The sequence below is a fragment of the Pan troglodytes genome, chromosome 17 (genome assembly GCF_028858775.2).
Source record: "Pan troglodytes isolate AG18354 chromosome 17, NHGRI_mPanTro3-v2.0_pri, whole genome shotgun sequence".
In the NCBI taxonomy this organism is placed as follows: Eukaryota; Metazoa; Chordata; class Mammalia; order Primates; family Hominidae; genus Pan; species Pan troglodytes.
This window is the reverse complement of record NC_072415.2, coordinates 40,783,020-40,805,833: the sequence shown is the minus strand read 5'-3', so window position 1 is coordinate 40,805,833 and position 22,814 is coordinate 40,783,020. Positions and strand designations below refer to the sequence as shown.

Sequence of the window (22,814 nt, the reverse complement as noted above, 5' to 3'; positions counted from 1 at the left end):
TAGTGTAAAGCCTTATTTTATGCTGTAGTGTTAAATGTCATTCTTACAACAATTTCACAGAAGAGAAGAGTTAAAGAGACTAAATAACTTTCCCAATGCCACACAGCTAGGATGTAGTGTAGACAGAATTTGAACCTAGCTCTTTGACTCTAACTATACGCTGTCAAGCGCTATGTTAAATTGTTTTCCACAGCTGTGTGATCTTGGAAAGTTGGCCTCTGTGTTATCTGTAAAATGGGAACAATACTTCTTTCTGCCTCCCTAATAGCTCTTCAAATATAATATTGAAAGTAACAGCACTTGGTAAACTGTGGGATATTATTATTTTATCTTAAAAAGTTATGCTATGTCCTTGAGACTAGTGTTATAATGTTGCAAAATAGATAACTTTTCTGTAACCACAAAGCATGAGTGATACAGCCTTTTGCTGAGTTCTGGGTAAACTCATTCCATCTCAGTGGCTTCTGTCCATTGGAGCAGCAGCAGTGACGCATATGGGCTTGAGTGAGGATAGTATTATTCTTGGTCCTTCTCAACATGGAGAGTCCTCAGCTCCATTTCCACAACTATACATTTTCTAGGGAGTTGTTAACATCTCAGTGCAGATGTGGATATTTTTAAGCACTTTTTTTAAGTGGCGAAACAAAAACGTACCCTGAGGTGGAAGAGAATTTACAGGCTTTCCTATTAACGAGATTAACTAATCCCATTAATCTTTAGGATTTCATCTCACCAGATTTTTAATTTTGGAAAGTTTTAAGCTACTAAGACAATATCCATCTTAAGCCTCGAAAAATGGGACAAAGAAACTCCAAGGCTTCAGCGAGTGTTTCTGGATTGAATAGTTGCACCTCCTCCAGTGCAGCAGCTGTTCTCTAAATTTCCATCCATTTCTCATTGCCAGCAGTTGCTCTTACTCTCTGTGTGATCACACCAGCACATGATATGTGTGAAGCAGTATTCATCAGCATCAAAGGAACAGATATTAATATTTTTTTCCTTGGCTCTCCAGTTTCTGGGATATACATACAAAATAAAAAAAGGTTTTACATACATTTTGTAGATTCTAAGATTCAGAAACTTTCTTGACTTTTTAGTGGACTTGTGATACTAGTGTCTTACTCTGTTAATACCTAGGTGTGGAGAAAGATTTAAAATAATTTTATTCACCAGTTTTGATTTTGTTCAATGTGTAGCCAGTGATTGTTTTGATAAGCAGAAAGAGAAATTGAAGAAAAAGTGCTTCAACTTTATAGTACAGTGTAACATAATGTTTTATGGGTTTTACTTGATTTGTTATCTAAAACTGAATTTTAGTCAAAGATTGATTGGGAAATTTTTTAGAGATCAGTGAGCCAATTAAGCAGCACACGATAGCAGAGGGATTATAGTGTAGGCTAAGGAAATGGACTCAGGTCAGACTACCTGGCTTCAAATTCAAGCTCAAATGATTATCTTTTGGTCTTAAAAAAAATCAGTTTATCTCCTTTTCCCGTTTTCTGCTCTGTAAAATGAGGATGAGGTCAATAATACTTACTTCATAATGTCATGAGGATTTAGTGAGTTTATTTTCACTGTTAGAGTAGTGCCTTAGATTCAATGATAATTAAAATCAGTCACATAGTATTTCCCTTACTCCTCTGTGTATCCACTGTGAACGTTTCATTGGATAAATTATAGACAATGCCAAAGTATAATTCTCAAGTTTTCAGAAATGTAATTTTCATAAAAATAGGTAGTGGGCATGGATGGATAAAGGTTTTAACTCATTCATGAAGGAACCAGCAAAAAGACAAGTTGATTCCTAAGAAGAAATGAGACTCTGGATGGATTTTGATAAAAGCAAAGCAGCAATTAGATGGCTCAGTTAGATGCCTTAGAGGGCAATTAAAACACACATTTGGGGCCGGGCATGGTGGTTCACGCCTGTAATCCCAGCATTTTGGGATGCCAAGGGAGGTGGATCACCTGAGTTCAGGAGTTCGAGACCAGCCTGACTAAGATGGCAGAACCCCATCTTTACTAAAGAAAAAAATACAAAAATTAGCTGAGTACGGTGGCACGTGCCTGTAGTCCCAGCTACATGGGAGGCTGAGGCAGGAGAATCGCTTGAACCAAAGAGGCAGAGGTTGCAGTAAGCCAAGATTGCGCCACTGCTCTCCAGCCTGGGTGACAGAACGAGGCAAGACTCTGTCTCAAAAATAAAATAAAATAAAATAAAATATTGGGATATCTTTTCTATGAGACAGAAAATGAAATCATTGCACCTTTTGGTTTTGTGAAAGTCAACATCAAACTTTACAAGAGTTATAAAATGCCTGGGCCATAGTCAGTAGTAACTGATAAGCCCAATAAAGGCACCTTCCCATACTCAGATGACCCTTAGCCCAGCCTGTTAGACAGTGCTCCAAGCAGGACCATAAGAATACTGTCATCTGTTTGCATTACTTTTTGAATCAGAGTAATTTTCCTTAGTAAGAGTGAAATATAAAAATATTTCAGGAATTTCGTTTGTCCAACTCTATGAAACTACCTGCAGAAGGTGTTGGACCATTCTTGGTAGAGGCTTAGCACGGGATCCACTCTCTTTTTAGCAAGGGATAAAAGTCAGTATTAACAAAATGTGAACATAGAATTTATGCAGCACGGGTCAGAATGACAAATGTTCACTTGCCATTTGAAATGCCAGATGTATTTTACACTGACACTGATATACATGGACTTTATTTTAAAGCCACTGAATTATGAAGAAAACCGTCAAGTGAACCTGGAAATTGGAGTAAACAATGAAGCGCCATTTGCTAGAGATATTCCCAGAGTGACAGCCTTGAACAGAGCCTTGGTTACAGTTCATGTGAGGGATCTGGATGAGGGGCCTGAATGCACTCCTGCAGCCCAATATGTGCGGATTAAAGAAAACTTAGCAGTGGGGTCAAAGATCAATGGCTATAAGGCATATGACCCCGAAAATAGAAATGGCAATGGTTTAAGGTAAAAATAAATCTATAACCACATACTAATAATGTACTTGTAATCATTGAGATAGTAACTTATTTGAAAACATTTTCTGATGCTAAAGACTATTTATTTTTATTAACAGGTACAAAAAATTGCATGATCCTAAAGGTTGGATCACCATTGATGAAATTTCAGGGTCAATCATAACTTCCAAAATCCTGGATAGGGAGGTCGAAACTCCCAAAAATGAGTTGTATAATATTACAGTTCTGGCAATAGACAAAGGTAAAAAAAAAGTTTTAATCTGGTATTCTATAAAGGAATTAGAGAATAAAATGTAATTATTCTTATGCAGATTTATTTTGGTGGTAAGTATATGGAATTCTTCGAAATTACTTTAAAGACTCTTTCTGTCTCTCTTAATTATCTCACAAGGTGAAACTGTTTGGTGACAAGAAGCCATGTTTTATTTATCTTTATATCCCCAATGGGGCAGGACCTTAAATTCTTATGTATTTCTATGCTAGAGGACAAAAATAAAACTGAAATCTAAAACTAGATAAAATGGTCTCATCAGACTCTTCCACATCCGTTTGTGTCACTTTAAATTGAGCTTTTATATAGTTCAGCTGAATATTAGGTCAAAATGATCCTTTTCTTGAATTCTGTTCCTTAAAGTAACCTAGAGTTTTTCAACCTTGTCTTCATATTAAAATAAAAATATTAATCTGTAGATACTTTGTTAGACTAACTGAATCAGAATATCTGGTTGTGGAGCCTAGGAATCTTATATTTTAAAAAAATCTTCCTAGTGGTTTGAATATATACTGGGATTAGAAATCTTATCTGTAACCACTTTACTGCTTACTAACATGTGGCACCTGGAACCCCCAAAAATAGAGATTGAAATTCAGACATTTATTTTTATTTGGTAGTAATTCTGGTAAAAGATTTATTGACAGTTGTATCTGATATTATCAGTAGCAATAGTCATTTCAGATTAGCTGCAGATTCTATTTATCCGTCTATGTTCTTATTTATCATTTCCTTTAATAATCAGTTTATTTAAAAACAGATCATATATATAGAATATAATTGACTTTTTATTCTTTAAGAAACTATGAAAGAATTTTAAAATAACACTAAACCTTATTCCTCTCTCCTTAGATGGTAGATCATGTACTGGAACACTTGCTGTGAACATTGAAGATGTAAATGATAATCCACCAGCAATACTTCAAGAATATGTAGTCATTTGCAAACCAAAAATGGGGTATACCGACATTTTAGCTGTTGATCCCGATGAACCTGTCCATGGAGCTCCATTTTATTTCAGTTTGCCCAATACTTCTCCAGAAATCAGTAGACTGTGGAGCCTCACCAAAGTTAATGGTATTTAATAAAAAATAATGATTTATAAACTCTGAAATAACAGAATAACTGGAGGATAGATTGACTTGCTTACTTACACAAAGCATGAAGTAAAACTGAGTCTCATTAATATATTTTAGAAGGATAAACTAACCTTTTACAAATATTATATGGGGGCTCTGTTATATATAAAATGAAGGAAGATGTAATTTTTATGAAGGCAACATTTACATTTACAACAAAGGAAAGCTTTGTTAAAATGTTGGGCAGCTTATCATTAAGACAAACTTTGTGTGTGTGTGTGCATGTTTTTAAAAATAATGCCAGTGGCTGGGCATGGTGACTCATGCCTGTAATCCCAGCACTGTGGGAGGCCTAGGTGGGTGGATCACTTGAGGTCAGGAGTTCAAGACCAGCCTGGCCAACATGGTGAAACCCCATCTCTGTTAAAAATACATAAATTAGCTGGGCGTGGTGGCAGGCACCTGTAATCCAAGCTACTGGGGAGGCTGAGGCAGCAGAATCACTTAAACCAGTAGGTGGAAGTTGCAGTGAGCTGAGAGATGGTGCCACTGCACTCCAGCCTGGGGAACAGAGGGAGACTCCGTCTCAAAATAATAATAATAATAATAATAATAATACCAGCGAAGTGAGGAGAGAGCAGAAGATGTGTAGTTTAAATTGTATTGTAAGCTGACTCTGGAAGTGAGGAACTCAGGTGTATAGACCAAGCACTCTAGGGTATCCTGGAAGTGAACTTGGCGGGATATAGGAAGGGATATGGGAAGGAATATTGAGGGGCTGCTGCCTATTGTAGCAGTTTCTGGGGGCTGTCATGTTCTGTACTTCATCCATACTTCATTCTGTTGTTACTGCCATGTTCTTTCATGCAACTGGGCTTTTGTGTATATAACCATATCTACATAGAATACCTCCTTTTCCGTTTCTTAGCTTGATATTTATGAGCATGATATTTTTTTCATGATATTTATGAACATCTACTATCTATTAAGCACTCGTCCAGATCCTGAGGATTTATATAGAGATGAACAAGACAGACACAATCCCAGCTGAGATGCTCCACCTCTGAAGTTTGTCTTGAATTGGAAGGAGTGGCACCATGACCCTTCGCTACCTGCATTGCAGTGCCTTTCCTGTTGTATTAACATCTGATTACTTCTCCCTTCCAATACATGAGTTTCCTGGAACGTTCGCAATTCATCTTTGTACTTCCAGCACCTAGCCTAATGCTTAGTAGATACTAACTGCTTCATAAATGTTTGCTTGTTCAATAATTGATTAATAATGTGCATAAAAGAAGAAACATACCAGGAGAATAAGTATATCCATGTCATTAGAGTCTAGAAGGTTTTAGTAAGAATGTCAAGAGGTTGGGTGGAAGGAAGGGTAGCATCTGGTGGTGAAGGGCCTTGTGTGCCAGGCTGAGGGGACTAACCTTGGTACAGTAGGCGACAGCAATTATGCATTGGGAATGTGCAAATAAGGCAATGCCATTCCAAGATTTACATCTTTTAAAGGTGACACTGATGACAGGAGGACAATATGAAGGGGGCAGAGTTGAATGAAGGAAAATCAGAGGCCAATGCACTACTGTGAATAACTGAGACATGACTATGGCTCCACTTGTTGTCTTGAGGGAGCGGAGAGATTTCAAGGATCTTACCTTAGACACAGTGTGGTCTTGAAGGGTCCTAAGTAAACCCAAGTGGTAATTCATATTCCTCTAGGGAGCCTTCAGGTATGAGGTGCAGCCAAAATCTTTGAAATTCTTACAGCTACAGCAGAGCATTTAATCAAGGCTTAGGAATTCCAGATGACTTCCAGGGTGTGTATTATGCTACTTTTTCATTTTACTTAGTCTATTATAAATGCTCAGGGAGGTTGTAACTGCCATTGAAATTCTGCGGAGCTTTTGGTTAGTTGACAATATGAGACCAAGACTATCAGAGTTGATAAAAGTGAATTGTTATATAGATATTTCTGTTTTGTGTAAGCCTTATAAGTAGCCTGAGTGACATTAATTAGCTTCTGGTACTAAGATTACTTCCAGGTGCAAAGGTTTTAATCGTAAACAATCTATTGTGCTTTGAAAAATTACCTTATCCATATGAATAATGCGCAAATACTAGAAGGTCAATGGATAAGAAAACGTAAACTTCAGAAACTATTTGTGTGTACCTGTAGATACATTGGTACTAAAGAAAAATGCTTGAAGTGTATGTTAACAGCCAACCTAACATTATTAGTTTGTATAGATAAACATTACTGGAATACTACTGGGCTACTCCAATGCCAAATTAGTTCTTTAGGGCTCCCTTCTAAGGAATTACAAGGGACAATACATATAAGATAATATTAGAGTTTGAAAGGGTTGAAGATAGTCCTCCATTTTTATTTATTTTCATCTGGCAGGCAGTTCCTTGAGAATGATGCCTTCAAAAACAAGCGTGATGAAACAAATGCTAAGGGAAGAATAAATGGTCATTAAAAAATAAACTTCTTTTATTTTCTTTCAGATACAGCTGCCCGTCTTTCATATCAGAAAAATGCTGGATTTCAAGAATATACCATTCCTATTACTGTAAAAGACAGGGCCGGCCAAGCTGCAACAAAATTATTGAGAGTTAATCTGTGTGAATGTACTCATCCAACTCAGTGTCGTGCGACTTCAAGGAGTGCAGGAGTAATACTTGGAAAATGGGCAATCCTTGCAATATTGCTGGGTATAGCACTGCTCTTTTGTAAGTATTTTCACTTTCTTGAAGTTAAAATATATAATAAAAAATCTAGGTGTGGGAAAAGATGTTTAAAAAATAATCTTGTCCAAGCATCCATCAGATGTGAGTCTCTTTCCAAGTTCCTTTTGTGTTATTACCTGAGTTGTGTTTGAATATTTTCTGTGAAGGGAACATGATCCTTCTTGAGATAAAAGACTTTATGCTTAGACAGAATTGTTGAAAATTCCTTAGATTTCCCAGAATCTGACAAACAAATAGTCTTTATTTCTTGGTTCCAGTGCTATTCCTTTTAAGGCTAAATAGAACAATCTAAAATTTCTGCCTTAGGAAACTCCACTAAAAGCCACTTTCATTCCATATCGTCTTACCGTCCAGCCACAGAGTTATGGGAGATGTTCTGTTCTCAGCAATGTCTCTTCTTGGGTATATCTTGCCAATTTTAAATTCTGTTAACCTCCTCCAGCCTAGATTAGCTTTGTTTTGTGATAAAGTAGAAGTTAAGAGCAAAGAACTCAGGAATCAGACTGCCTGGGTTTGTACCCCAACTTCATCGCTTGTAAGCCATGTGACCTGGGGCAAATTACTTAACTGTGCTTCATTTCCTCATCTGTAAAAGGAATAACTGTAGTAGCCTACCATATGGTGTAGCACTGAGGATTAAATGAGGTAATGCATGTGAAGTGCTTAGAACAGTACGTAGTAAATTTCTAATGTGTTCATTATTTTTCATCAAGTCAAAAAATAAACATATATCAAACACCTACTGTAGGCAGGAAACTGTTCTAGGTGCTTAGGAAAAATAGGGAAAGACAAACAAACAAACAAGCAAAAACAATCATTCTGCCTTGTGACAGTTAATGAATAAATTAAATGCTATGGAGGAAAAAAAAGAGAGGCAAATAATTAGGATCTGTAGTGCTGTGGAGTGTGTTGGTGAGGAGGGTATTGGTGCCAGTGATTGCAATTTTCAATAGAGAGTTAGGTCTGAGAAGATTATTTTTAATGATTTTTGGAAGAGGTGAAAGAGCCAGGCGGAACGCCTTGGGGAAGAACTTTCAGTCAGAGAGGGAAGTCAATGGAATGGCCCTAATTTGTGATTATGTCTGGAGAAACCAAGGAGTGGCAGGGAAACCAGTGTGGTGAGAGTGGACAAGGGGAAGAGGATTAGGAAATGGAGCCAGAAAGGTAGTGTGGGGCCATGTAGGGTAGGCAAGAGTTGGCACACTTTTTCTGTAAAGGATTAGATAGTATATATGTCAAGCTTTGCAGGCCATGTGTTTTCCATTGTATCCAACCAAATCTGTCCTTCAAACAGTAACACTGCTATAAAAATATGTGAATTATGGGCTTTACTGTGTTCCAATAGAACATTATATATGGACTGTAAAATTTGAATTTCATGTAATTTTCTTTTTTTTTCTTTCTTTCTTTCTTTTTTTTTTTTTTGAGGCAGAGTTTTGCTCTTGTTGCCCAGGCTGGAGGGCAATGGCAAGATCTTGGCTCACTGCAACCTCTGCCTCCCAGATTCAAGTGATTCTCCTGCCTCAGCCTCCTGAGTAGCTGGGATTACAGGCATGTGCCACTGTGCCCGGCTAATTTTGTATTTTTAGTAGAGACGGGGTTTCTCCATGTTGGTCAGTCTTGTCTTGAACTCCTGATCTCAGGTGATCCACCCGCCTCAGCCTCCCAAAGTGCTGGGATTACAGGCATGAGCCACCGCACCCGGCTGTAATTTTCACATTATAAACTCTTATTCTTCTGAATTTTTTCAACCATTTTAAAATACAAAGTCTTAGCTCATAGGCCATACAAAAATATGTAGTGCTCTGGGTTTGGGGATTTTGCCAATGCACTATAGGGTCTTTTAGACTGGAAGAATTGTTGTTGTTATTCTTAGTTTAATTATCATGTATTTTCAATCTCCCACAATTATGATTTAGAATAATAATTCTTAATAGGCAAGATACAAAGTAGTTTCAATAAAGATAAATCTTTTCTAGGAAAGCAGTCTGTTTTTCTCATGTTTTTATGTACACAATTCTTTTTTTACATTTCATGTAGGAAAATTATTTTTAGGGGAATCAGTAAATTTTTTCAAAGTCTTTGTCTTAAATGTCAGTGATTTTTTTTCTTTATGTACTGCTTAACTCATAATTCTAAGTACTTTATTTTGATGGGCAGAATTCAATTAGTGAGATATAATGAAAAAATACAGATGATTGCTTCTGATTCTAAAACCTAAGCTATCTGGTGACATGTTAACTTAGAACAGCCAAGATAATTCATGGGAAACCATGCTTAGTGGATTTATTTTCCACTTTGATCCTTAGGTCGTAAGAAATAAATGATGATTATTTTATTCTATGTATGCTAAAGTAAGTTATTTTATTTTTATTTTTAAATTCAGCTGTATTGCTAACTTTAGTATGTGGAGTTTTTGGTGCAACTAAAGGGAAACGTTTTCCTGAAGATTTAGCACAGCAAAACTTAATTATATCAAACACAGAAGCACCTGGAGACGATAGAGTGGTAAGTAATTTTAAAATAAATATGTATTTGTATCTCCGATAATTTAATTCATCCTCATAAACTCATTTCAAAATTTAGGAGTTAATTTATATTTTTAATTGAATCAGATTTCATAGGCATAGATATTGTCTGTCAATATTCATATGTTTATATAGTGGTAATTTATTAAACTTCTTAATCCAGATGTATTTTTTTAGTTATCTTTTTTCCACTCTAGTGTCATAGTTTAAACTTGTTCTTTGATGTTGAGTATTTATTATAACAATAGTTTTTTTTGCCTGCACTCTACAATGTATATTTCCAGATATAATTTGTTTATGTAACTTGTTGACCATTTATAATGGGGAAAAAAGCTTGCTAAAAGTTCTCAAGATAGCTAGGAAAATATCAATGAGATATATCTAAAAGAAAGGGAGAGGGGTTTGGAAGATTACTGCCACTCTCTTTCCTTATATATTTCTTAGGACTTCTGAGGTGCTTTTATGCTTCTTGTTTTGTGTAAAGTATATATATATATATATATATATATATATATATATATATACACACACACACACAAAGTATATATATACACAAAGTATATATATACACACACATATACACAAAGTATATATATATATAAACACACACAAAGTGTATATATATACACAAAGTATATATATGTACACAAAGTATATATATATACACAAAGTATATATATATACACACACAAAGTATATATATATATACACACAAAGTATATATATATATACACAAAGTATATATATATATACACAAAGTATATATATATATACACAAAGTATATATATATACACACAAAGTGTATATATATATATATATATACACACAAAGTATATATATACACGAAAGTACTTACAAGGCATGTTCTTACCTCAAAAAGATGCCAACTTATTTATGAGAAATAGATCCTACTTTACAGAAAAGCAAAATAGGAACATGACAATAAACCAATATGATAAAGCACTGTCAGAGTTCAAAAATACCTATGATACCTAAATGTACTCATGTAGTTTGGATCAACCAGAAAGGCTGGTGACAAGAGGTACAGCTTACTTGGTAACTTAAAGAATAAGAAGGGTTTGAAAGTGAAGAGATGGTGAGAATAGCTAAAGAAGAGGAAAACAGCATAGCCTACAAGACTGGAGATGATACAGTTTAGGGGCTATTTAGCAAATAATAAATAAATTGATTTAGAATAGAAGAAATCATGTGTTGGAAAAGAGGCTTGAAAGAAGTTCGGTGTTAGAGAAGAGAATATTAAGAAACAAGTGGGAGATAGGACTTTTAAATGCTGCACTAAGGATTTCGGATTTATTCTCATGGTAAGGGAGAGTCAGCCAAGGCTTTTCTACAGGAGAGAGGTATAATCAAGCAGCGTGAAGCTGAGTCAGTAGGGGGATCAGTGAGAATAGGAAGACATCAGGGTTGGGGAAGATGAAAGCTTAGTTTAAGCATGAGTTAATTCTACCAGGATGATGGTAATTGTTATATTAAGATAGGGATGAATAAGAAATATTTCAAAGGTATAAATGATAAGCTTGTTGACTGACTGAACTTAAGGAACAAAGTAAAAAGCAGAGTCAAAGTGGCAGAGGCTATAGCCAGGGACAACGACTACATATCCAGTATTTTCTATGTCTCGGGGTGAAGATGCCTTTCTTATTCACTATTTCTCTCTTCAACTCCTCCACACCACCATGCAAAATCATAGCCCATCTATGCTTGACGTGCCTACATGTAGAAACCTGTGATGATCTCTCCAGCGAGAAAGCAGGTTTAATCCCTTGACAGTCCTTGACTCATAATAAGTTCTTATTTTATTTTTAAGACCAGCATGGATGACTTTTACTTAATATCTGTTCTTTGCCATTTAATGCTAGAGCTGATGATATTGAGTGGCCGTTTCACAATATGTACCTGTTCTGTGTTAGGAACACTTCTAAAAGGGGCTTGGAATTATTAATTTATATAAAAACATAAAATTTCATCTTGAATCTATAAACTTGCTTTAATACAATGAGTAAAAGTGATCATTTTAGCTTTGGATCTGAATTTCACTTGAAGGCATGCACATGGGATTAGGAGTTGGGTGAATAATCAGGACTGGAAAAGTAAACCTAGAAATTATTGACATGGATAAAGAGTTGTTGATACCCTGTGAGAATGAACTTTGGGAAATGCGGATGGAGGAGGGCAGAAAGGAGCAGAGAATAAAAGTATGAAAGCTAGCCTTGTAGGCTCAGCATTGCTTTTAGTTTATTTTAAATTCCTCTTTTATTCACTTAGAAATATGATCTTTGAACTTGTGTTTATTACAACGAAATTATACCATCAAGAAGATTTAATAATTAGGAGGGTTTTTTTTCCTTTTTTGTAATTGAATTTTATTGTAACGGCAACTTAAGTAAAAAAATGTAGGGTAGCACTGCCACCAAATGGCTACTTTTCAACTCTTTTTTTCTGGTATTTTTTTCTAAGGCAATGAGATAGTAAGTATGACTTTTGCAGATATATTTCAGGTTCAATAAATCATCTGTATTTGAAAAATCTTTCAATTTAGTTAAAGACTGCATTTTAAGTAGAAAAAAAATTTAAATTGATAGGAAGGTGGCACAAAGGAACCTGAATGTAATGGAGGTTCTTGTCCTGAAAGTAATGTAACTGTTTGTAATGAAAACTGACATGTCGAGGTTACCACTGTAACTAAACTTCTGTCCTATGGCTCAGAGGGTTGGAGTGAAGTTCCAGTATTAAGTTAATGTTTAATGAAGACTTTTTCATTTTAAAGCATTTCCTTGACTCTTTGTCATCCTCTACTTCCCTCCACATCTCTCTTTTTCTTTCAAACTGAACTTTAGGAAAGAAAAAATTATATTTGATTTCTCTATAATACTCCTTCCTGCTTACCCAGCACTCCCTGGAAATTCTTTTGGCAAAGCTCATCAATGGCTATTCTTTCACTTAAACCCAATGGGCGCTTATACTTTAATTGAACCCATTCTTACCTTGCTGTGATTTTTCTGTTGTTGTTGTTAACATCATTGGCTGCTCCCACTCCTTACCATATTCTCTCTTCATGGCTTCGGGGTCCTGCCACTTTGGTTTTCTCTGTTATCTCAGTGGCTATTCAGATCTGGCCTGTCACAGCTGTGTTTTTCTTACCCTCCCCTTAAAATGTGATTTTTCTTGTGGTTCTATCCTTAGCCCTTTTTTATTTTGGTTGACAATTTTCTCTGGATAGGTCCTCTATTCCCATGGCCCCAACTATCACCTATTTGGGAGTGTCTCCCAGAATTATATCTCCAGCTCAAATCTCTCATCTGAGTTCCAAATCTGCATATTCATATATTCATCTTGGATATCCCACGTTTCTAATGTTTACCATGTTCAAACTTTAGTTGCTCACTCTCCTCTTGCCCATAAGCACATCTTTCCTCCCTGTTTCAGTGAGTTGTACCATCTACCTGTTTGCCTTCATGGAACACAAAAGAATAATTTCTGACTCTGTCCTTGATTGCCTCATCCATCTAGATACTTGTAGACTCTCTGTGGAGTCCATCTACTTCTTTCAGTCATCACTGCTTCCTCCTTGGCTTAGGTCCTTATCATTTTTACCTGGAATATCAGATCAGATCAGATGCAGTGACCCCCATCTGATCTCCATGAACTTAAATTTGTCTTCTTATTTGTCTTCCACATTATTGCCTAGAATGATATTTTTGAAATGTGTTTCTCTCTGTAATGAGTTAAAATTCTTCACAGTCCCTGTAATCTTCATAATAAAGTCTATTTTTTTAGCATAGCATATAGATCTTTATATCTTACGGCCTTTTATAACCTTTCTAGCCTCCCCCCAACCCTAATCTTATGTGGTAGCTGTTCTCAACTGATTGAAGTTGGGGACCCCTGAAGGACATTGTTTGCCTTTTGCCTCCAGACCCTTCTACAGTGGTTGCCTTGTTTGTCCCACTCCTACTAGTCCCTAGTCTCTTAGCTCAGAGTTTTTCCAGTTACCTGTTCTATTCCACTTACCCTGTTTGGATTTGAATTTTAATGCTCTACTTCTGTGCTCTTGTAACATTTTGTGTTCACCCACATAATAGAGTAATCACATTCTCAAAGTATTTGTTTTTCTCTCTCCCTGGAATAAGATCTTCTTGGAGCCATCGAGAGACTATGTCTATCTTTATATCCCTAGGCTTTTGCATTTGCTATGGTGAAATTTGTCCCTAAAAGCTGATATGTTGGAAACTTAATCCCCAATGCAACAGTGTTGAGAGGTGAGACCTTCAGTAGGTGATTAGGTCATGAGGGCTCTGCTCTCATGAATGGATTACTGTCCTTATCATGGGAATGGGTTTATTATCATGAAAGCTTATTGTAAAAGCAAGTTCAGTCCCCTTTTGCTCCTCTCTCCCTCTCTCCCTCTCCCTCTCACTCATGCTCTTTTGCCCTTCCACCTTCTGCCATGGGATGGGCCCTCGCCAAATGTGAACTCCTTGATCTTGGACTTCCCAGACTTCATAACTGTAAGAAATAAATCTCTGTTCTTTAAAAATTAACCAGTCTCAGGTATTCTGTTATAGCAGCACAAAATGAATGAAGACGGTATCTGGGCACATAATTAGAAACTGATAAATGTCTGTTGAATGAATGAATGAATGAATAAAAGGTTGAACAAATATTCTCTCTCCTTTGCCTTCTCATGACAACTTAGAATCCATTTCCTCTCAACATGAATTATTTTATTTTATTATTTCAGTGCTCTGCCAATGGATTTATGACCCAAACTGCCAACAACTCTAGCCAAGGTTTTTGTGGTACTATGGGATCAGGAATGAAAAATGGAGGGCAGGAAACCATTGAAATGATGAAAGGAGGAAACCAGACCTTGGAATCCTGCCGGGGGGCTGGGCATCATCATACCCTGGACTCCTGCAGGGGAGGACACACGGAGGTGGACAACTGCAGATACACTTACTCGGAGTGGCACAGTTTTACTCAACCCCGTCTCGGTGAAGTGAGTTTCCTTAGGTGTTTTGAGTCTAAAATTTAAACCTCCGAATGGAGAAAAATAGACAATTCAAATTAACATATATTTTCTATATTTTTCTGTGGGCTCTCTCTTGCTTGCTCTTTTCATTTTCCCGTGCTCTTTGATTTTGCTACATTATTTAATTTAAAAGAGATTTTATTTCATTTTTCATATTTCATTTAATTTATAAAATCCCATATATATAGGAGGTTTTTAATATTCTTCACTAATGTCTCATTTTTAGTTGTGTATTTACCTCATGAACCCTTTTGATATAGAAGATTGCGAAAGCAATTCTAGTTCCTCACAATTACAAACTTTTCAAATGAAATCTGTATTTCTCTGTGAAAACACCAACATTTGTATGCAGTTTTAGAATGAAGATTAAATAGCATGATTTATATATATTTATCTTATTGCAAATTGACAAAATTTAATTGTATATGTTTATGGGGCACAAAGTGATATTATGATTTATGTCTGCAATGTAGAATGATTAAATCACACTTAACATATGCATCACCTCAAATACTTATTTTTTGTGGTGAGAACATTTGAAATGTACTTTCTTTGCAATTTTGAAATATATACTATTATTAACTATAGTCACCATTGCAGGACATATTTTAAATATACAAAGCACCATGCAAATGTAAAGTGCTTTTATTTTAAGGAAAGCAAGAATATGAAAGAAAGAAGGAATTAAAATAAGGAATTCTCTGTTCATACCAAAATCGCCTATGAAGCAGAAGCTTTTTTCTTTCTTTTCTTTCTTTTTTTTTTTTTTTTTAAGACAGGGTCTTGCTCTGTCGCTGAGGCTGGAGTTCAGTGGTGCAATCTCCACTCACTGCAGCCTTGACCTCCTGGGCTCAGGTGATCCTTCTATGTCAGCCCCCTGAGTAGCTTGGACTACAGGTATACACCACCACACCTGGATAAATTTTGTATTTTTTGTGGAGAAGGTGTTTTGCCATGTTGCCCAGGTTGGTCTCCAATTCCCAGGCTCAAGTGATCCACCCACCTTGGCCTCCCAAAGTGCCGGGATTATACGCATGAGCCACTAGGCTTGGCAAAATCCTCTATGAAGCTTTTAAAACATAACTAATGGCTGTGTTCTACTCTAAAAGATTCTAATTTAATGAATTTGGGGTTTTTTGTTTGTTTTGTTTTTGTTTTACATTTCTGAGATTCAAATGTGCAGCTAGGTAGAAAGCCACTGGATTAGACACTCTTCTGGACTAAATTTTTACCTCTTTTATCAGAGGATACCAGTGCCATTGCAGGACAAACAGTAGACCTTTAATCCTTGAATGGAATGCAAATGGGTGATACTCTGGTATAGGGCTGTAGGTTATGTATCCATAGCATTTTGGAGGGTCAAATTCAAGTGTTAATTCTTTTTCTACTTCTAGACAGTCAGTATTTATGTAATATCAGGTTGAGATGGAGTGAAGCTTAAGACATAGTCTTAGGAGGGTTCCTCAGTTGCACATCAGGTAATGGGAGGTAAGGCTAACAATGTCATGAAGAAAGAACGTAAGCCATGCCAATGAACTCCACATAGGCAAGGAGTGGGCACACAGGTGAGGAAAGGGAGGAGACATGGCAGTTGACGAGTTGGCAGACAGGCCAGTGGCAGAGAGGGTAGATGTGGCTGAATGCATGGCGTCTTCATTATAAAAGCCCAGTTTTTGCAATATGAGTCATGTTCATTCTTTTTAATTTCATTGAACTTTTCGATGCATGTATATATTTTGCCATGTTTGAGTATCTTGGAAACTTGCTTCTGAAGTTAACGTGGTAAATCCTACCTACTTTATAACTGCATATAATAGTGATTCAAGTTAACATGTATTGTACCTTTAATATGTGCTGGGCATAATATGTGTATTATGCATCATTATTTTGTCATTAATTTCTAAAATGATCTTGTTAGGTGGTCACTGAGACTAAAGGATATTTGGTCACTTGCCCAAAGTCATATAGCTAGTTGGTAAAGCCAGAGCTTTGACTCACAACCAAGGCTGTTTGACATCCTATCTCAAACTCCTAACCAGTATGACTATTGTCTCTATTTTTTAGACTAGACTGACCTCTGTGTATAAAATTTAGGGATAAGCAGTTAATGACAACTTGAATGTACTTAAATATGAAACTTGTATACATAATTTTTTATTTATATGGATCACTAGAGATGTAAACTATGCTGACTTTATGGTATGGTTGTGATATAGACCAATCATTTGCATTTTTTGTGTGTAGGAATCCATTAGAGGACACACTGGTTAAAAATTAAACATAAAAGGTAAATAAAAATAAATTTTATGTTCATATATTTAAGTTGTTTAAAACTATAATGCAATTCATTTTAAAAAAAATTTTACAGAAATTGCATCGATGTAATCAGAATGAAGACCGCATGCCATCCCAAGATTATGTCCTCACTTATAACTATGAGGGAAGAGGATCTCCAGCTGGTTCTGTGGGCTGCTGCAGTGAAAAACAGGAAGAAGATGGCCTTGACTTTTTAAATAATTTGGAACCCAAATTTATTACATTAGCAGAAGCATGCACAAAGAGATAATGTCACAGTGCTACAATTAGGTCTTTGTCAGACATTCTGGAGGTTTCCAAAAATAATATTGTAAAGTTCAATTTCAACTTGTATGTATATGATGATTTTTTTTCTCAATTTTGAATTATGCTACTCACCAATTTATATTTTTAAAGCAAGTTGTTGCTTATCTTTTCCAAAAAGTGAAAAATGTTAAAACAGACAACTGGTAAATCTCAAACTCCAGCACTGGAATTAAGGTCTCTAAAGCATCTGCTCTTTTTTTTTTATGGATATTTTAGTAATAAATATGCTGGATAAATATTAGTCCAACAATAGCTAAGTTATGCTAATATCACATTATTATATATTCACTTTAAGTGATAGTTTAAAAAATAAACAAGAAATATTGAGTATCACTATGTGAAGAAAGTTTTGGAAAAGAAACAATGAAGACTGAATTAAACTAAAAATGTTGCAGCTCATAAAGAATTGGGACTCACCCCTACTGCACTACCAAATTCATTTGACTTTGGAGGCAAAATGTGTTGAAGTGCCCTATGAAGTAGCAATTTTCTATAGGAATATAGTTGGAAATAAATGTGTGTGTATATATTATTATTAATCAACGCAATATTTAAAATGAAATGAGAACAAAGAGGAAAATGGTAAAAACTTGAAATGAGGCTGGGGTACAGTTTGTCCTACAATAGAAAAAAGAGAGAGCTTCCTAGGCCTGGGCTCTTAAATGCTGCATTATAACTGAGTCTATGAGGAAATAGTTCCTGTCCAATTTGTGTAATTTGTTTAAAATTGTAAATAAATTAAACTTTTCTGGTTTCTGTGGGAAGGAAATAGGGAATCCAATGGAACAGTAGCTTTGCTTTGCAGTCTGTTTCAAGATTTCTGCATCCACAAGTTAGTAGCAAACTGGGGAATACTCGCTGCAGCTAGGGTTCCCTGCTTTTTGGTAGCAAGGATCCAGAGATGAGGTGTTTTTTTTTGGGGAGCTAATAACAAAAACATTTTAAAACTTACCTTTACTGAAGTTAAATCCTCTATTGCTGTTTCTATTCTCTCTCATAGTGACCAACATCTTTTTAATTTAGATCCAAATAACCATGTCCTCCTAGAGTTTAGAGGCTAGAGGGAGCTGAGGGGAGGATCTTACTGAAAGCACCCTGGGGAGATTGATTGTCCTTAAACCTAAGCCCCACAAACTTGACACCTGATCAGGTCTAGGAGCTACAAAATTTCATTTTTCTCCTCACTGCCCTTCTTCTGAGTGGCATTGGCGTGAATCAAGGAAAGCCAGGCCTTGTAGGCCCCCTTCTTTCGGCTTTCTGCTAAAGCAACACCTCCAGCAGAGATTCCCTTAAGTGACTCCAAGTTTTCCATCATCCTTCAGCATGAATTCATTTTTAATCAGTTTGCTTTCTCCAGAGAAATTTTAAAATAATAGAAGAAATAGAAATTTTGAATGTATAAAAGAAAAAGATCAAGTTGTCATTTTAGAACAGAGGGAACTTTGGGAGAAAGCAGCCCAAGTAGGTTATTTGTACAGTCAGAGGGCAACAGGAAGATGCAGGCCTTCAAGGGCAAGGAGAGGCCACAAGGAATATGGGTGGGAGTAAAGGCAACATCGTCTGCTTCATACTTTTTCCTAGGCTTGGCACTGCCTTTTCCTTTCTCAGGCCAATGGCAACTGCCATTTGAGTCCGGTGAGGTATGGCTCACCTTATTTGGAGTAAGAAATCAAGGAGACAGAGCTGACTGCATGATGAGTCTGAAGGCATTTGCAGGATGAGCCTGAACTGGTTGTGCAGAACAAACAAGGCATTCATGGGAATTGTTGTATTCCTTCTGCAGCCCTCCCTCTGGGCACTAAGAAGATCTATGAATTAAATGTGTATCTAAAATTCTGATTTATTCCTACGTTTTCTGTTTTCTAATTTGACCCTAAAATCTATGTGTTTTAGACTTAGACTTTTTATTCCCCCCCCCTTTTTTGGGGGAGGGGGGACGGAGTCTCGCTCTGACGCACAGGCTGGAGTGCAGTGGCTCCAATCTCTGCTCACTGAAAGCTCCGCCTCCAGGGTTCACGCCATTCTCCTGCCTCAGCCTCCTGAGTACCTGGGACTACAGGCACCCGCCACCACGCCCGGCTAATTTTTTGTATTTTTAGTAGAGACGGGGTTTCACTGTGTTAGCCAGGATGGTCTCGATCTCCTGACCTCGTGATCCGCCTGCCTCGGCCTCCCAAAGTGCTGGGATTACAGGCATGACCCACCGCTCCCGGCCTTGTTTTCCGTTTAAAGTCTTCTTCTTTTAATGTAATCATTTTGAACATGTGTGAAAGTTGATCATACGAATTGGATCAATCTTGAAATACTCAACCAAAAGACAGTCGAGAAGCCAGGGGGAGAAAGAACTCAGGGCACAAAATATTGGTCTGAGAATGGAATTCTCTGCAAGCCTAGATGCTGAAATTTCCTGCTGTAACCAGAAGCCAGTTTTATCTAATGGCTACTGAAACACCCACTGTGTTTTGTGCACTCCCTCACTCACCGATCAAAACCTGCTACCTCCCCAGGACCTTACTAGTGCCGATAAACTTTCTCAAAGAGCAACCAGTATCACTTCCCTGTTTATAAAACCTCTAACCATCTCTTTGTTCTTTGAACATGCTGAAAACCACCTGGTCTGCATATATGCCCTAATTTGTAATTCTTTTCTCTCAAATGAAAATTTAATTTTAGGGATTCATTTCTATATTTTCACATATGTAGTATTATTATTTCCTTATATGTGTAAGGTGAAATTTATGGTATTTGAGTGTGCAAGAAAATATATTTTTAAAGGTTTCATTTTTACCCCAGTGAATGATTTAGAATTTTTTATGTAGAAGTACAGAATGTTTTTTCTTACTTTTATAAGGAAGCAGCTGTCTAAAATGCAGTGGGGTTTGTTTTGCAATGTTTTAAACAGAGCTTTAATATTGCTATTAAAAGAAGTTACTTTGCTTTTAAAGAAACTTGGCTGCTTAAAATAAGCAAAAATTGGATGCGTAAAGTAATATTTACAGATATGGGGAGATGTAATAAAACAATATTAACTTGGTTTCTTGTTTTTGCTGTATTTAGAGATTAAATAATTCTAAGACGATCACTTTGCAAAATTATGCTTTTGGCTGGCATGGAAATAGAAATACTCAATTATGTCTTTGTTGTATTAATGGGGAATATTTTGGACAATGTTTCATTATCAAATTGTCGACATCATTAATATATATTGTAATGTTGGGAAGAGATCACTGTTTTGAAGCACAGCTTTACAGATGAGTATCTATTATACATATGTATAATAAATTTTGATTGGGTATTAAAAGTATTAGAAGGTGGTTATAATTGCAGAGTATTCCATGAATAGTACATTGACACAGGGGTTTTACTTTGAGGACCAGTGTAGTCAAGGGAAAACATGAGTTAAAAAGAAAAGCAGGCAATATTGCAGTCTTGATTCTGCCACTTACAGGATAGATAACGCCTGAACTTTAATGACAAGATGATCCAACCATAAAGGTGCTCTGTGCTTCACAGTGAATCTTTTCCCCATGCAGGAGTGTCCTCCCCTACAAACGTTAAGACTGATCATTTCAAAAATCTATTAGCTATATCAAAAGCCTTACATTTTAATATAGGTTGAACCTAAATTTCAATTCCAGTAACTTCTATTGTAACCATTATTTTTGTGTATGGCTTCAAGAATGTTCATTGGATTTTTGTTTGTAATAGCAAAATACTGGATACATTTCACGTGTCCTTCAGTATTGATTTGGTTGAATATTGGGTCATAATGGTTGAGAAGCATGGACACTAGAGCCAGAATGCTTGGATATGAATCCTGGATCTGTCACTTACTTCTGTGTGACCTTTGAAAGGCTACTTATTTCCTCTCTTAGCTTTCTCATTAAAATCAATGAACAATGCCAACCTCATGGGGTTGCTGAATGATTAAATTAGTTAATATACCTAAAGTACATAGAACACTGCCTACACATAGTAAAAGAATTATAAGTGTGAGGTAGTTGGTAAAATTATGTAGTTGGATATACTACCGAACAATATCTAATCTCTTTTTAGGGAAATAAAGTTTGTGCATATATATAATCCCGAAACATGATTTCCAGACAATGGAATTGATAATTTATTCTTTCTGTATTGATTTTTTCACAATGAACATTGATAACACTTATTTTATTTTATTTTAAGTTCCAGGATACATGTGCAGGATGTGCAGGTTTGTTACATAGGTAAATGTGTCCCATGGTGGTTTGCTGCACCTATCAACCTGATAATATTTTTAATTTAAGAAAAAGGTTAATACCAGCTTAGACAGTTTATTTTGGTTCTTATATTATTTAGAATTAGGCTTGGTTTCATGGGCAGAAAAATTAAATAGTATTCAGAATATGTTTACGACCTTCTGTATTCGACAGTTTATTTTGATTGCAAAGGTTTGAATCTCAGAACCTTCTTTTCCCTTTACTTAAAAAATGGTAAAATTCATAAAACATGGTTATGAGTGGTTAAAATTCATCATTTTCACCATTTTAAAGTGTATAATTCAGTGACTTTAGTACATTTAAAATGTTGTGCAACTGTTACCACTATCTAGTTCTGGAACATCTTCATCACCCCAAGAGGAAGCCTTTTAAGCAGTCATTCTCCTCTTCCCCTCCCTGCATTATCCCCTGGCAACCACTAATATCTTTTCTGTCTCTATGGATTTGCCTACTCTGGACATTCATATAAATGAAATCGTACATATGTGGCCTTGTGTGTCTGGCTTCTTTCACTGAAATGAGGACTTTTCATGCATCCCTTTACTTGGTAATGAAATCCTAGAATATCTGAAAGGACTTGTTCAGGCTTTACTCAGAAACAAATATGATTATCAGTCTTCTATCAAATTCAAAATGAGTATTTTTAAAAGGAACATCCAATGAGATAAAGCAAAAATAGATCTGATAATAAGTATAACAGTATGTACAAATACTTGTTATCTGTGGAAGCATCATATCTTCTTGGCAAAAATTTACAGCTATAAAAATTGGCTAGCATAAATGGTCACAAAGAAAACTGACAATGTAAATACTATAAATGATTTAATTTTATATAAGGGGCCAATTAATCAAAAGATTCAATTTTTATTGTAAAATATAAGCAGAAAGTAATTCCTATTAAAATAATTTTAATGAAATAATTTTAAAAATCAGTTTAACTTTGCTTTGGAAAAATTAAAATTGTTTAATTTTATTTAAGCTGGAAAATACCTTCTGGATAAAAATTTATAAATCCAAGCATAATTCTACTATACTCAAAAGGGTAAAACCTTCTAAAAATTTGAAATGAGTTGAAAATCTGCTGTTGTTCAGATCTGAACTGTCTAAATGGATCCATGTTTCTGTCAAACTGCTCTATGCATTAGTCAGCATGCTGTCTAAAATAGAATCCATTCTGGAGGGTAATGTCTGCTGAAAATAACATGCTACATTCCTGTGCCAGAACACGTTCTGTGTAACACC

At 35.9% G+C, this 22,814-nt stretch overlaps 1 protein-coding gene across 2 annotated transcripts in view; it reads left to right on the top strand.

Annotated features, from left to right (window-relative positions):
- DSC3 (desmocollin 3) overlaps positions 1 to 20,347 on the top strand; it is a 52,557-nt gene extending 32,210 nt beyond the window's left edge. The window contains exons 10-17 of one of the 2 annotated variants that reach the window (XM_009433832.5): positions 2,735 to 2,991; positions 3,101 to 3,243; positions 4,126 to 4,350; positions 6,867 to 7,091; positions 9,496 to 9,617; positions 14,401 to 14,658; positions 16,936 to 16,978; positions 17,060 to 20,347. In XM_009433832.5, the coding sequence (XP_009432107.5) occupies positions 2,735 to 2,991; positions 3,101 to 3,243; positions 4,126 to 4,350; positions 6,867 to 7,091; positions 9,496 to 9,617; positions 14,401 to 14,658; positions 16,936 to 16,962 (1,257 nt within the window). In that variant the 3' untranslated portion in view covers positions 16,963 to 16,978; positions 17,060 to 20,347. The remainder of the gene's footprint in view (positions 1 to 2,734; positions 2,992 to 3,100; positions 3,244 to 4,125; positions 4,351 to 6,866; positions 7,092 to 9,495; positions 9,618 to 14,400; positions 14,659 to 16,935; positions 16,979 to 17,059) is intronic. The other variant, XM_009433831.5, reaches the window with a different exon arrangement.
- Positions 20,348 to 22,814: the final 2,467 nt, after the last annotated feature.